At 39.3% G+C, this 14,697-nt stretch overlaps 1 protein-coding gene across 1 annotated transcript in view; it reads left to right on the top strand.

The window, feature by feature from the left end:
* RBM25 (RNA binding motif protein 25) overlaps nt 1-6,709 on the top strand; it is a 58,285-nt gene extending 51,576 nt beyond the window's left edge. Inside the window, exons 18-19 of the mRNA XM_046008050.1 lie at nt 1,044-1,091; nt 5,040-6,709. Of these exons, the coding sequence (XP_045864006.1) occupies nt 1,044-1,091; nt 5,040-5,132 (141 nt within the window). The 3' untranslated portion in view covers nt 5,133-6,709. The remainder of the gene's footprint in view (nt 1-1,043; nt 1,092-5,039) is intronic.
* The last annotated feature ends 7,988 nt before the right edge of the window (nt 6,710-14,697 follow it).

Below are 14,697 nucleotides of genomic sequence, written 5' to 3'. Positions count from 1 at the left end.
TTTTTCTCCATTTCCAGCATTTGTTTTATATTTTTAAAATATTAGACATTTTCTAAAATAAAAGGTCTTGCAAAGCCAAGTCTATGATAGTTTACTCTCACTTTTTAAGAGATTTCATGTACTTAACTCCTCCACTTTAAGACCCCTACGCCACATGCTTTCATTTCAGAGGGTCAAGGAGGACAGATTTGCTGCCTGCTGCCAATTTTGCTCTCTCCCTGCCTCTGAGAATGCGTTGCCACCCCATGTCTTAATGGTTAGAATGCTGCTGAAATACAGTTGAAGGGGTTTTTGTGGAGACAGCTGATAGCCTATCCCATGAATTTGTCAGTCATCCATCCTTTGGAAGAGGAGCAGAATAGTTTCCTTCACAGCATAATAATAGCCATTTTTATTGATTAATTTGCTGTGGCCCAGGCTCTGTTCTTGGGAGGTACCGTGTTAAGCATTTTATAGACTCTTACGTCCTTTAAACCTCCCAACCACCACAGCAAGTGTAAGTTACTATTATTATCCCCATTTTACACATGTAGAAATTGAGCCCTAGGGGGAGGTTGGGTCTTGACCATAGTCATTATTAATAAGTAAGAGCTAAGTCTGTGCTCTTAATCACTGAGGTATACCACATCCTTCCATTGTCTCCTGAAGGCAAAGTCTTATCTTTAATAAGACAGAATAGTAGAAGCACTGCGTATCTGTAAAGGAATAACTAATTGCATTTTAAGGAAATGCTTATTTTTCCACCACTATTGCTCTTTTAATACTAGGAATAGCAAATTTGGTCTGCCCTTTCCACTTGTAATTATTGTAGCATTGGAATTTGTAACTCTGGATTTGAATTAGAGCACATAGTATAGTGATTAAGATCCCAGGTTGTCTAAACTTCCATTGAAGAGAGTAGGATTCTGGAAATTAAGAAATTTACAGAAAGTTTCTTCAGCCACAAGAAGTTCCCATATTAGTTTGAGGGTACTTTAAACTTTTTCGTCTGCATTGCTAATTTTTAATTTATTTTGAAAATGACAGTTACTTGTTTCTTTTAGGTTATGGCTCATAGTTCACCTCAGAGCATTTTAGATGATGTTGCCATGGTAAGTCAGAAATTTACTGTTACTAGTATTCTAATATCTGCAAACAAACTAATCTGTATTTGGTTAATTTTTTACCTGTGTTGGTTCCAGAATCTTTTTCTTTTTAGAAGCCCCAATTAAGATATGAATCTCCATTAAAAGAGGTTAAAAGCACTTACATTAGGATGTCCTTAGACAACATTAACACTCTCATTCTGCCTTTGGTGTTTGTATGTATAAATACAAATCCTGGATCTATTCATACATGTAGAAAACATTAATTAAGTGCCTCCTGGGTTGAACAATGCGCTAGAAGCGTGAAAAGGTGGAACATCTGCCCTTAAAGAAGTAGCAGCGAGGCAGATATACTAAAACTGGTATTGTAATATGCTTGCAGTCATGAGGATATGGAAAAAAATGTTGAGGGCAGAGGAGATGGAGTATCTGATGGTAGGGAGGACAGTTAGGAAAGGCATCACAGGCATTACCATCTAAACTGAGACTTGAAGAGACTTGTGTAATTTTGTCACTTGGACAGGTATCCATTGAGTAAACATCAAATCCCCACTTGCATTTAATTTGGATATTAGAGTTGTGTCAGTGGTTGCATTTATCTAATGTGATTTTGTGAGGAAAGGAAGAGAATTGACTGTCGAAGTGAGAGTGGTTGAATGTACTGTGAGCTCCAAGTTAGGAAAAGAAGGCAGTAACGTCAGAATAGAGCCAGTGGTTACGTGAATCAGGCTGGTTGTTCCAGTGATGCTGTGGGAGCTGTGTTGGAAAGAGTGATTATAGTGAGAGAGTAGAACGTTTAAGAACAAGTGGTGGATTCGTCCAGACGATGGTGGGGTGCACCTTTGGCCATGGGAGAAAGTTTCTGGGATAGAGCTGATGTCATTAAGACTATAATAAACTTTCTGCCTGGGTCGTGCCCATAGAAATGGAAACTTATGTGTGTTGGGACAGGGATTGAAGAGAAATACGGGAACCAGCAGCCAAAGTGCTCATCTATTGTGGATGAAAGACTAGGTATTTGCTAGATAGCTGCTGTTGGAGTGGAAGGGGAGTGTCGTGAGTTCTCATGATTGTTAATGAAGATACGGTTCACACAGAGAAATAGGAAGGATCCGGCAGTTTCCCCTCTCCTGTGAGATTAAGGCTTTGAAAATAAGGAACTTCCTGAGTAGGCTACAGTGTCTCAGGGTCTTTCAGGGGCACAACAAGTTTTCAGTTCAGGTAAATAGATGAAAAAACTGATCAAAGAAAATTGAAAGTGGTTAGTATAAAGAGTAATGGAGGGGGGCGCCTGGGTGGCTCAGTGGGTTAAAGCTTCTGCTTTCGGCTCAGGTCATGATCCCAGCGTCCTGGGATCGAGCCCCGCATCGGGTTCTCTGCTCAGTGGGGAGCCCGTCTGGCTCTCTGCCTACTTGTGATCTCTGTCTGTCAAATAAATAAATAAAATCTTAAAAAAAAAAAAAAAGAAAGTAATGGAGGGCAGACTGGGAAGGCAGCAGAGGGCAGATGAGTCAGAAGAAACAGCAAGCATATCATAAGATGACAAGTGCCTGTGAGAGCTTGCATTCCTCACTGCAGAGTTGTCAGGGAGGGGAGGAGTGGGGACGCCTAACCAAAGGGAGCTCCAAGGTCCAGCTCTCTTGTGTCCAGGCACTTTATGATGTCTAAAGCCAGATGACATTAGTTTTCTGCTGCCCAGCCGGGCTGATGCAGCTCTTTTTTAGAATTTCTGGTTATTTGTGAAAAGTTTGTTGACTTCATAGTGCTGAGCCTCAGATGAAAGGAGAAACGTGAATAGATCCTGGTCCTTGGGGTAGAAGTATTTCTACAGTGTTCAGTAGTTTAATTTATTTTGAAAATGACAGTTACTTGTTTCTTTTAGGTTCTTTTAGGTTCTTCTGAACACCACAGTCTTCCGTTTCTTCAGGGTTCTAGTATTTGGCTTTGGTCGAGTTGCAATTTCTGTCAGTGAAGATGTCACGTGTTGTTGTTGTTAATCCATTTTGATCTGTGGAAATATTTTGATATTTGGAGTATAATTAGACTCTTTACTGGTTAATTACTTATATTATTTTAATTTTCTGGCTCATTGTTGATCAGAGTGGGAAGAAACCAGACAGTTGGCTAGTTTTGTCAACCAGTTCTGACAAAACCTCACCCTCTAAATATTTCTTTATTTGGATAAATTTAGCTCAAGTAGTACTTTGCTCTTGTTAAAAATCTGACACTTTTTTTTTTTTAAATCTGATTTTTCAAACTGTACGTTTCCTCATTTTACATGAATTAACTGGTGGTTTTTTGTGCCTAGGTCTATATTATTTCCATGTTGCAGCATAGTTCTCTCAAATTGCTGCTCAAGTCTGGCTCATAGAATTCTGAGTAAAGGTTCTTTAATTATTTGTCATTGTTTAGAAATTTAGGGAAATTTCTCAAAAAATAAAAAAAAACAAACCTCAGATTTCTGGCTTCTTTTAGGTACTTACTGAACACTTAGGTACCAGACACTCTCCAAAACACTTAGTACCTATTAACTCTTAATTCCCACAGTAGAACAGTATCATGTAGTTAACATTTCCTCCATTCTACAGGTGAGAGAACTGAGGTTGTGGGTAAGTGACTCAGCAAAGGACACATATCTAATAAGAGGTAGAAGTGGCATTTGAACCCACATGGTCTGCTTAAAGATCTGGTTTGCTTAACTTTTTTTTTTTTTTTTTTTAAGATTTTATTTATTCATTTGAGAGAGAGGGAGCACAAGCAGGAGGGTGCGGCAGAGGAAGAGAAAGAATCAGGCTCCCTGCTGAACAGCAAGCCAGATGCAGAGCTCAATCCCAGGACCCTGGGATCGTGATCTGAGCCCAAGGCAGATGCTTAACCAACTGATTGAGCCACCCACATGCCCCTGGTTTGCTTGCCTCCTAACTTAATCTGCTGCTCCAGAGACCTGGCAACACCAGGCCACATTCCATCACAGCAGCGATACCCTGGAGCTCAGTCGTAGCTGCCTCCTGTAGAAGGAAACATGCTGTTGCATTTTACCTCACTGTAACCCTGGTATAGAGGCCTAAATTTGCATGTAGTGTGAGGGCAGGTGTAGGGGGACGATACAATTCCCCTACCTCGTAAGTAGATAGAAGATGATTTACCAGTTTCCCAGGGGAGAAGATCATTTATTTATTCAGTAGCCTTATGTCCTTTTTGGTGATGATAGTGTTTACATACTGTGTTTACTGTATCCCAGAAGCAGTGTTAAATGCTTTACATAAATTCTCACTTAATATTTAATTCAGTGTCATGTATGTAATAAGGACTTGATAAGTGTTACAATTTTAAGGCTGTTTTGGGGGTAGATAAGGTACTCTCAAATAATTATGCAGTTGTATAACTACTTCTGCCTAAATTAGTATGTTTTTTATAACGTGCTTTCTTTAGGAAATAGTTTTTCAATATATGTATATATGTATTTGCAAAATTAAAAGTGAAAGAATAAAAGTTGTATAAAATATTTTGGTGTCAGTATCTAGTAAGCCATGGAGTTTGGCTGAATGCATTCTCCCCCATCCCCTTATCCTTTTTTGTAATTTCTATTTACTAAATACATTTCTCACACTAGACCGATTTCTTTCAAGTCGTTTTATTGAAAGTAAATGATTGTCACTGTCTAAAGCCTTTTAAAATACCAGTCACAAGATGTCTGGGTGGCTCAGTGGGTTAAGCCTGACCTTTGGCTCAGGTCATGATCCTCCTGCATCAGTGCTTGTTCAGTGGGGAGCCTGCTTCTCCCTCTGCCTGCCACTCCTCTTGCTTGGGTTCAGTCTCTGCCTCTGACAAATAAATAAAATCTTGAACAACAACAAAAAGTGGTAAAATACCAGTCACTATTGGGAGATGCTGATGATTGCTTATCTTACATGTGTTACTGGTTTTTTTGAGTTTTTTCATTTTCTTTTCTAGGTACTTGATGAAGAAGCAGAAGTTTTTATAGTCAAAATGTGGAGATTATTGATATATGAAACAGAAGCCAAGAAAATTGGTCTTGTGAAGTAAAACTCTTTTTACATTTAGAGTTCCGTTTCAGATTTCTTCTTCTTTCCCACCCTTCAGAGGACTTTGGCTTTTTCTTTGTCTTCAAAGACATATGTGAGATCTGTAATTTTTTTTTTTTAATGTAGAAAATGTGAATTTTTTTGTCCTCTAATTTGTTGATGCCCTGTGTACTCCCTTGGTTGTAAAGACATCTGAATCCTGCCTTGGTTTTCTTTATACTCACCAGGTACAAATTACTGGTATGTTTTATAAGCCGCAGCTACTGTACACAGCCTATCTGATATAATCTTGTTCTGCTGATTTATTTCTTGTAAATATTAAAATGACTCCCCAATTCTTTTGCAGAATTGCACTTAATGTTGAACTGTACTGTATAGGAACCTATATGAATAATTTTAATTGAAAGAATATAGATCATACCTATTACCCTTCCCATCCCTTGATCAAAAATGGCAAGCCCTCCTTGAAGGCATGGAATTTAAAATTAGAGTGGTAAGATTAGCAGACAATCCATTCCCACTGTATCTCTGTATGAATGCGTTCGTGTGAATGTATGTATAAATGTCTTTTCCCTAGTTTTCTTTGGAGGGCTCCCTTAAACATTTCCTTATTGAAGAGTAGAATCGTAAAGGAAACGTGGTGTTGTGCCAACCCAAATATCTGGGATAATTAGGTTATTAGTCTCCCAGAGCATGGTATTCTCTTGTGGCAAGCAATAGTGTGGTGAATGGAATGGGGCTTTCCTGTTGATAGCTGGCTGCTTCAGCCTCTCTTTTTTAAGGGAGTGTGAATCACAATGATTTTCCCCTTAATTTCAGTGTTCAGAAATGAGGCAGATCCTTAGATTCTGGAGAGCCTTATTAGATGCATTTTTGCACTAATTGGTCCTTAGCTTTATTTTGGTGTACTCCTTTGTTTAAAACAACAACAGCAACAAAAACTACCCCAATCTGAAAAGCATAAATGAAAAAACTCATTTTTAAAAAACAAAAGGTAAAGTTAGGCAATACAGACCAGGAAAGTTTGAAAAAATACAATAGGAATTCAGAATGGCAATTTGCAAAGTTTACATCTTATTTTTAAGGATAAAGTAAATCATTTAAGGCAGTTACCACTAATTTTTTGTTTTTAAAGGGTTTATATCTCATGAGTGATATAAATGCACGCACACAACCTTTTACCTCTGCTCATCAATGTTTAAAAATGTCTTAGAGACCTACATGGGGCTTGCTTTATTGTAGAACAGAACTTCACCAGGGAGCAAAATTACCCAAAAATGTAACAGGTTTTAAGCAGTTCTTAACATAGATTAGGTGCAGTTATGCCCAGGTCTGAGTATTTATTTAAAAGAAAGACAAAATTGGGGGAGTGGGGAGTGGAATTGTTAAAAAGCATAATTGAGCTTGAGTTACCAGATTTTTTTTTACATCTTTAAAAGGAATTTGAAACACTGTTCTTAACATTGGACCATGAGGTGGTTCCATTATGTAAATATTTCCAATATTAAAACTGTATATATTTGATCTTGGGGACCCATTCTTTCAGAGTCTTGTTAAATAAATGGCATCATGTCGTAATTGTGCAGTGCATACTAGAAACATAACTTGAAGATATGGGCTTAATTTTTGATGGAGTTGATATTTATGAGTATTAGTAACGAGGGTCAAAAGGGGCCACTTACCTTACTTTGGGTTAATCATACATTTGTGGAGAATACCCCCTTTAGTATTCTATCATTTTTTTTTTTTTTAAAGATTTTTTACTTTATTTATTTGACAGAGAGAGAGATCACAAGTAGGCAGAGAGGCAGGCAGAGAGAGAGGAGGAAGCAGGCTCCCTGCGGAGCAGAGAGCCCAATGTGGGGCTTGATCCCAGGACCCTGAGATCATGACCCGAGCCGAAGGCAGCGGCTTAATCCACTGAGCCACCCAGGCGCCCCGTATTCTATCATTTTAAAGTTCTGGTCTCGGGAAAATTTCGAAAGTTCATGCTCCTTGCCATCTGTAAATTCATTTACTAGCCTTTTCACAAATTGACACCCCCTCGCCCAGCTTCACAATTCAAGTTCAAGCAATTTATTACTCCTATCTTATTGTATTACTGCTTCTAAGGCATCATATTAGGTTTTTTGTTTTTGTTTCTTTTTCGCCAACATTAGCATGAAGATTTATTCAGGTACTTGGTTTTGTCTTCTCCAGCTCTTTCCTGTATATATCTTAAGGGACCCTTATCTGGAAGTCTTGAGGGCACATAACATATAGGGCATCACACCTCCAGTGAGATTTGTGTCAAGATCCCAAACTCCTGCCTTAACATTTCTGCATCAGAACAGGAATTATCAGAGCCCTTGGGTTAAAGACCATTTATAATAGTTTCATATCTGCTCAAGACCAGTTTTGCTACCAAGCTTAAAGTTCTAAGGTTTTCAACTTTCTTGTTTTCAGATTTGCATATAACGAACTGGACATACATAAACTGGCATATTCTAATGTCTGGGGGAATACACATAAATGGCTTGAGCTTTCTGGGCTGTCTTTACCGTTTGCCCATAGATTAATTTCAGTTTGGAAATCTTAATCTATATTGCCCATTCCAGTTGTTAAAAAGTTGTATGAAAGTCTTGAGAATCATTGCCTTTTTTTTTTTCTTCCTCTTAGATTTTATTTATTTGAGAGAGCAGGAGCAGAGGAAGGTGTTGAAGGAGAGGGAGAAGCAGATACCCTGCTGAGCATGGGAATCGATCCCAGGAGATCAGGACATGAGCCCAATTAACCGACTTGAGCCCGTCAGGTGGCCCTTGAGAATCATTCTTGATCTGGCAGTTAGAAAATGCATACACTTTTTCCTCATTTGACCTTATAATTTTAAATATGTACATTTGTTGACAGGAGGAAGGATAAGTTGAAGTTCCTCTCAAACTTACATATACCTGAATCACCTGGGGGATCTCCTTAAATGTAGACTGATGTGGGAGGGGTAAGGTGGGGCTGGACGTTTTGCATTGCTCACCAGCTTCCAGGCGAAGCCAGTTGCTAGCTGATCCAAGCACTGACTACACTTCGATTAGCAGTTGAACGTATGTACCCAGTACAGGTGTACTGTGCTATCCCAAAAGTTGAGTGTCCCTGTGAAACGTTTTGAAAGCTGAAATGGCATAAAGCGAAGCAACAATAACCATTAATTTATATGGGAATTTTGTTTGAGTTCTCCCTCACCAAAAAGTAATCTCTCCCAGGTTTACCTGGTACCTTAGAATACATCTTGCTAACAGGTGCACGAAATAAATTGAGATAAAGCACAGATGCTCACAGACCTAGTTCAAAGCTGTGGTGGCTGGATGCTAGTTCAGTCCCCGGGAAGGGACTTGCTGGCACCCCTAGATGCACGCATGGGCTGTGTGCTGCTTTTATAAGGGCTTGCTGCAAGACAAGCTGTTTTCGCTGTATTTCCCCTTCCTTTTCGTAAAAGTGAAAATCCTCTTCAGATTTTCTTTTGGTTAGCAAAACCAGGTGCTACTGTAGGTTTTTCATAAAAGTGGCGTAACTTGACTTCTGAAAAGCCAGGGGAACCTGTATTAGTATTTTATCCTAACATATTACACAAACGCGGCTCAGTTTTCTTTTTAAGTAGATTATAAAGAGAGCACTTTTTGAGACAAATACGTGCATAATATGTATGTTCATGAATATACAGCAGTCTTCCCAAAAGGTGCCTAAGAACAACTCTAATATTCTAGGCTTTATTCCCAGTCAGTACCAGAGCCATTTTCTCCTTAGAGAACTCTGTTTTTACGTATTCTGGATCTTACCATAGCACTTCTGTATGAGGTGGAGGCGAGTGTATATGAGGCTTATTTACCCCTTTTCTGATGAGCTCTATAAATGTTTCCAATTTTAACCCAAAAAGCGCTGAAAGGTTTTATGTCACAATGGTTACAGATATTTTCAGGTCATACTTCAGCCTTCTTTTAACAGTCCAATATTGAGAAGTCCTGTATTGCTCAGCAGAGGATGGTGAAATTGATGTCTGAATGTCCCGGATATAAGGGTATGAGAAAGAATCCCAAATAGGCAAAGAAACACTCAGTCTGGGTGTCAGGAAGAAAACTGGGAAATTCATATATTTCAAACCCAGGAACTATTAATATAGCATTCATACTATAGACCAAAGTAAGCTTATAATTTTTGGATAAATGGTAGATTTTTTTGAAATGTGATTATGTTGAATTATTACTATTTTTTTTTAGGTTTTATTTATTTATTTGGCACAGAGACAGCAAGAGAGGGAATGCAAGCAAGGGCGATGGGAGAGAAAGAAGCAGCCTTCCCGCTGAGCAGGGAGCTGATGCGGGGCTTGATCCCAGGATCCTGGGATTATGACCTGAGCCGAAGGCAGACACTTAACAACTGAGCTATACCCAAGCACCCCTGATTATGTTGAATTATTGAAATGATTTGTTTGCATGAGCGCTTACATTTTCATCTTTATTTGATAGGATCTTTGCCTTTGATCTTACAACTTGTCTCATATGAAGGCCAAATTAGGAATAGCAATCTAAAATCCCCAGGAATGAAAAATAATTTCTATAAGCAAAAGTAAATAAAAGTTCTTTTCAAGCCATGTTGTTTTCATTAAATCACACTCCCAAGTATGCCTACTGTGCCACATGCCATAGTAGTTGGATTTATGATCTAGCTTCTCATGCCCAGAGTGGCAGCTGAATTGTTAACAGGTAGCCCCTCTGTTTTTTTGTGTAACTTTTATTTAGCCGTTGAAGCACTTAATATGTGGCATTCATGTTTAAATGGTAGGTAGAGGGATAGACATAAGGCAAGATTCCTCTAATAGCTCTGATAGTCTAATAATGGTGGAGGGATAATAATGAGAGGAATACTAATAGACATAAAGTACTCTACCAACTGTCAAACTTGATTGTGCTAATTTGATAGTCAAGCAGGAAGGGACAGTAGGAAGATTCTCAACGGAGAACTTAGAGGTCACATTTATCTACCCAAAGCAACTCTACTACAGTGTTCTTGACAAGTGGGTGTCTGGAGGCCTATATATATATTGGATTCTAATTCATGGTCTAGATCTATGCTCCTCAAGGTTTTAAGTTTGTTAAATAATTTTGAAATTCTTCAAACACACGAGCGTATTTCAAATGTTTGGAAGTCATGTGATTAAGAAAATCCAGGGTTTTTTTGTTTTTTTATTGCAATAAAGTTCAGGTGCTCTACAGCCAAATATAGCCAATGCCTAGCAATACTATATGGACATTGCAAATTATAGAACATAATTGTGTTTGGGGCACCTGGCTGGCACAGTTGGTAGAGCATGTGACTCTTCATCTACTTCAGGGTCGTAAGTTCAGATCCTACACTGGGTATAGAGATTACTTAAAAGTCTTAAGAAAAAAATTATTATGGTTTCAGAAAGCTGTTATTGGACAGGTCTGGTCTAGATGTTGATACCAACCCAAGGGGAGAGGAAAGTGCTTGTTTATAAAATCTCATGGGAAGCACTTTTAGTAAATCTTCGTTGAAGCAAAAATTATTAGGTGTGAATTTAAAAATAGTGCTAAACAACTGTTTTTCCTGTTTTTTAATAACAAGAAAAATCAGTGAACACTTTACATTGTAGAATCCAAAAACTGAAGGTTCATTTCTTTACTGTCAATTAAATACTAGGAGGTACACCATACCAAATAGATTGGATTGTTATTGTAGAGACTGCATTGTTTCTAATTGTTACTATAGAACTGAAAGCTAAAAATACAAGATAACTAACCCTTAAGTCGGAGTCTAAGAGAATCCATGCAATGAATAAGAATGAAGTGAAAACTGGTAAGATCGTGGCCAAGCACCAAGCTCTGATGACAGTTTATTGTCATAGGTCAATTCTTTATTCCTGTAAGAAACAGGGCAGCGACATCATGTATAAATAAGGGCAGGGGCATCGGTTGATAGAGTCTGTGACTCTTGGTCTCGGGGTTGTGAGTTCAAGCCTGAAGGTAGGCAGAGTTTAAAAGAAGGTAGACTGCCTTTACGTGGGAAGTGTTGAGTTGCACTTGATTTGGAATCAAGTGTAAATAAATGGCCTTGGTTCTCTGATTGACCAGGTCTTAACTTCATATACTAGTGACTAGTGACTGAGCTAGCCTTAGTCTCTGACAGCCTCTCTTCCCGCCAAGTGGTTCTAACAGGTCTGGCACTCTGGATTTCCCATCTGCTTCATCTATCACCACTTAGTATTGGCTTATGCCACCATTTATTTTGTTTTGTTTCTCCATTCCTGCTCGCAAGTTCCAAACACTTTCGGGAAGATAAAAATGCACCACTACACGTATTTTGGACCTTGAGTGCTATATTTCTTGAGTGGTGTACTTTGCATTCTTTTACTGAACTCCAGCTCCTTTCCACACATTCTAGCTTTTATTTTTGAACCTCCAGAGCTATATAGTGGTTGTAGAAAAAAATATTCACTGAATGAGTAAAAGTCCTATGATTCTCCCTACCCCCAGCAAGTAAGTCTCAAGTTTAACAAAACCTTAACTTTAAAAATGTCATTAGGTGGAATGCCTGGGTGTTCAGTAGGTTGGGTGTCTGCCTTCTGCTTGGGTCCTGGAATCGGGTTCCACATCAGACTCCTTGCTTGTTGAGGGGCCTGCTTTTCCCTCTGCTCCTCCCCCGGTTTGTGCTTTCTTTCTGACAAACGGATAAATAAAGTCTTTTAAAAAAGAAAAAAAATGTCATTAGGCATATTCTCCAGTTCTAGCTTTCCACGTTATGGTGACATGCATCTTAAAACTTTGCTTTCTAGGGCGCCTGGGTGGCTCAGTGGGTTAAGCCGCTGCCTTCGGCTCAGGTCATGATCTCAGGGTCCTGAGATCGAGTCCCACATCGGGCTCTCTGCTCAGCAGGGAGCCTGCTTCCCCCTCTCTCTCTGCCTGCCTCTCTATCTACTTGTGATCTCTCTCTGTCAAATAAATAAATAAAATCTTAAAAAAAACAAAAACTTTGCTTTCTATAGTTAATGATAGATAACTCCATCCATCCTATCTAGAAGACCTCCCCATTCCACTGGCTCTGGTTTCTAACTTTCAGTTTCTTGATCCTTGCTCAAGTATTTTCTTACCTTCATTCTTCAGTCGGGACTAAAGAACACAAAAACTTAACCTTGGATCCTATCTGCTTTCCACTACTTTATTGAGATTCCACAAAGAGTAGCTTACATGTGCCTTCCAAATGCCTCTGGTCTCAAATGTTTGTATCACCATTCCACTGATGACTGGTGATGGCCTAAAGTAGACTCTGTGACCTTGTGAGAGGCTCAACCCTAGCTCTTAACACCATGGACATTTGCTGCTTAGTGTCTAGGATATTACTTTTGCCCTGGTCTTAACTCTGTATCTTTCCCAGTGTCTTTGCTGGCTCTTCCTCAGCAAATCCTGGGTATTTGTATTTATTTTAATTAGAAAATTTTTAATTTTTTTCTTTTAAGATTTATTTATGGGGTGCCTGGCTCAGTTGGTTAAGTAACTGACTAATGATTTGGGGTCAGGTCATGATCTCAGGGTCCTGAGATCAGTCCTGCTTTGGAGTCCAGATTCCAATTTCTGCTTGAGATTTTGCTTGAGACTCCCTCTGCTCCTCCCCACACTCTCTAGAATAAATAAATAAAATCTTCAAAAACAAATGTATTCAAGTAATCGCTACATCCAACATGGGGCTCAAACTCATGACCTGGAGATCAAGAGAGTCGCCTGCTCTGCAGATGCCCTAAAGGTGTTAGAATTTCTAAGAAAAGACACAGCAAAAACTGGTGGAAAAGTCACCTGTAGTGCAGTGACTTAAAGTCACTGGTTGCTTTTTTGTCACCTTTTGTTTACTTTTTGCAGGAATGTGTTTTGACAGTTGTATTTATACATATACATCTTATGTCTTTTTAAATTAACAATAATAATGTACATACAACCTTCATAATTTTGATAACATTCTGTGAAGTGGATGAATAATAATTTATTGTAGGATGTTTAGCTTTCCAATTTTTGTTATAAATACTTTATGAACATCTTTGCACAAATACTTTGTATTGGGATTGTATCTAAAAATAGTTGACCAGAATTTTTAAGACTCTGCTCCTGTTACCAGGTTGTATTCAAAGAGATTGAGCCAGTTCACAAATAGATGGGATTTAGCTATGCATGTTTGACAAATGTATTTAACTGTTTCATGTGCTAGACACTTTGCAGGACTTGTAATATAGAAGTGAACAAATAGGAAAAAAAATCTTACCCTTGTGAAATTTAAGGAGGGAAGGGGAAATGAGCACTTTAAAAATATCTTCGCGGTGGGCTGTCAACATTTTTATTCCCCCAACTTATCTTTTCCCTGTTAATGGAAAAAACTACTGATGTTCTTAAATATGAAGCATGTAAAACCTATTTAAATCTGTTCATGTATTGGGTTGGGAGAGGAGGGAAGGACTGGGGACTGGTGTGCAGGAATATGAGGGGCTGGCTATCTTGGGGGAGGAATTAAAAAAAAAAAGATCATTTGGCCAGATGCCAGGCATCATTGATTTCATTGTCAGTTTTGTTACCTGTGAATTTGAACATTTCCCCATTCTTCATCTTTTAGTTTTACATGATTGTATTCATTGTTTAGTTTTAGCTTTTTAAAAAAAAATTTTTTTATTTATTTGACAGAGACCACAAGTAGGCAGAGAGGCAGGCAGAGAGAGGAGGAAGCAGGCTCCCTGTAGAGCAGAGAGCCTGATGCGGGGCTCAGATCCCAGGACCCTGAGATCATGACCTGAGCTAAAGGCAGAGGCTTTAACCCACTGAGCCACCCAGGGGCCCCTAGTTTTAGCTTTCTGATGAGTGTGCTATCTTAAGTTCGTTACTGGTACGGTCTACCGCAATTTGGACGGAAAGCTGGCAGGTGCGGAAATTAAGTGATCGTTGAGTGTAATTCACTGTGTACCAGTTACTCTGGTTTTGGAATTTCAAAAATAAGACACATATTATGCTCTCTGGAACGTATCATCTAAGATCTTAAACCTGGAACCTAAGAATCCTGGGCTATGCTTGTTTAAAATGCAGTTTCTCAGGTTCCCGTTCCCCCCACCCCCCGCCGCAATAAGTTTTGGTTCATTGGGTAGGATGTGAAGGGCACAGGTATTTACAATTTTAATTAGTCTTCATGACTGTCGTGCAGCTGATTTGCAGTGATAAACATTACAAATGGGTAGTAATAAATGTTAGATTTAAGATGTCATCACTTGTAGGCCGCAAGAAGCAACGCGGGGCCTAGGTGACGTAGAAACTTTGGTCCTCAGCTCGTGAGCAGTCTCGAATCCCAGCCAATTTCAAACTCAGACTAGCACTCTGGGCAAGTTCGTCTAGGTCCCGGGGCCGCTTGAGCGCAGCGTTTGCCTCTCAATCTGCGCGCGCCACCGGAAGCTCCGCCCTCTTTCCCAAGGTCCCGCCCCTCCCCCGGCCGACCGCCAACGACACCAGAGCCGGAAATGACAACATCAGCGAAGCTTTTTGGGCGGGGCC

The sequence above is a fragment of the Meles meles genome, chromosome 6 (assembly GCF_922984935.1).
Source record: "Meles meles chromosome 6, mMelMel3.1 paternal haplotype, whole genome shotgun sequence".
In the NCBI taxonomy this organism is placed as follows: Eukaryota; Metazoa; Chordata; class Mammalia; order Carnivora; family Mustelidae; genus Meles; species Meles meles.
The sequence above is the reverse complement of the archived record's forward strand: the minus strand, read 5'-3'. Positions and strand labels throughout refer to the sequence as shown.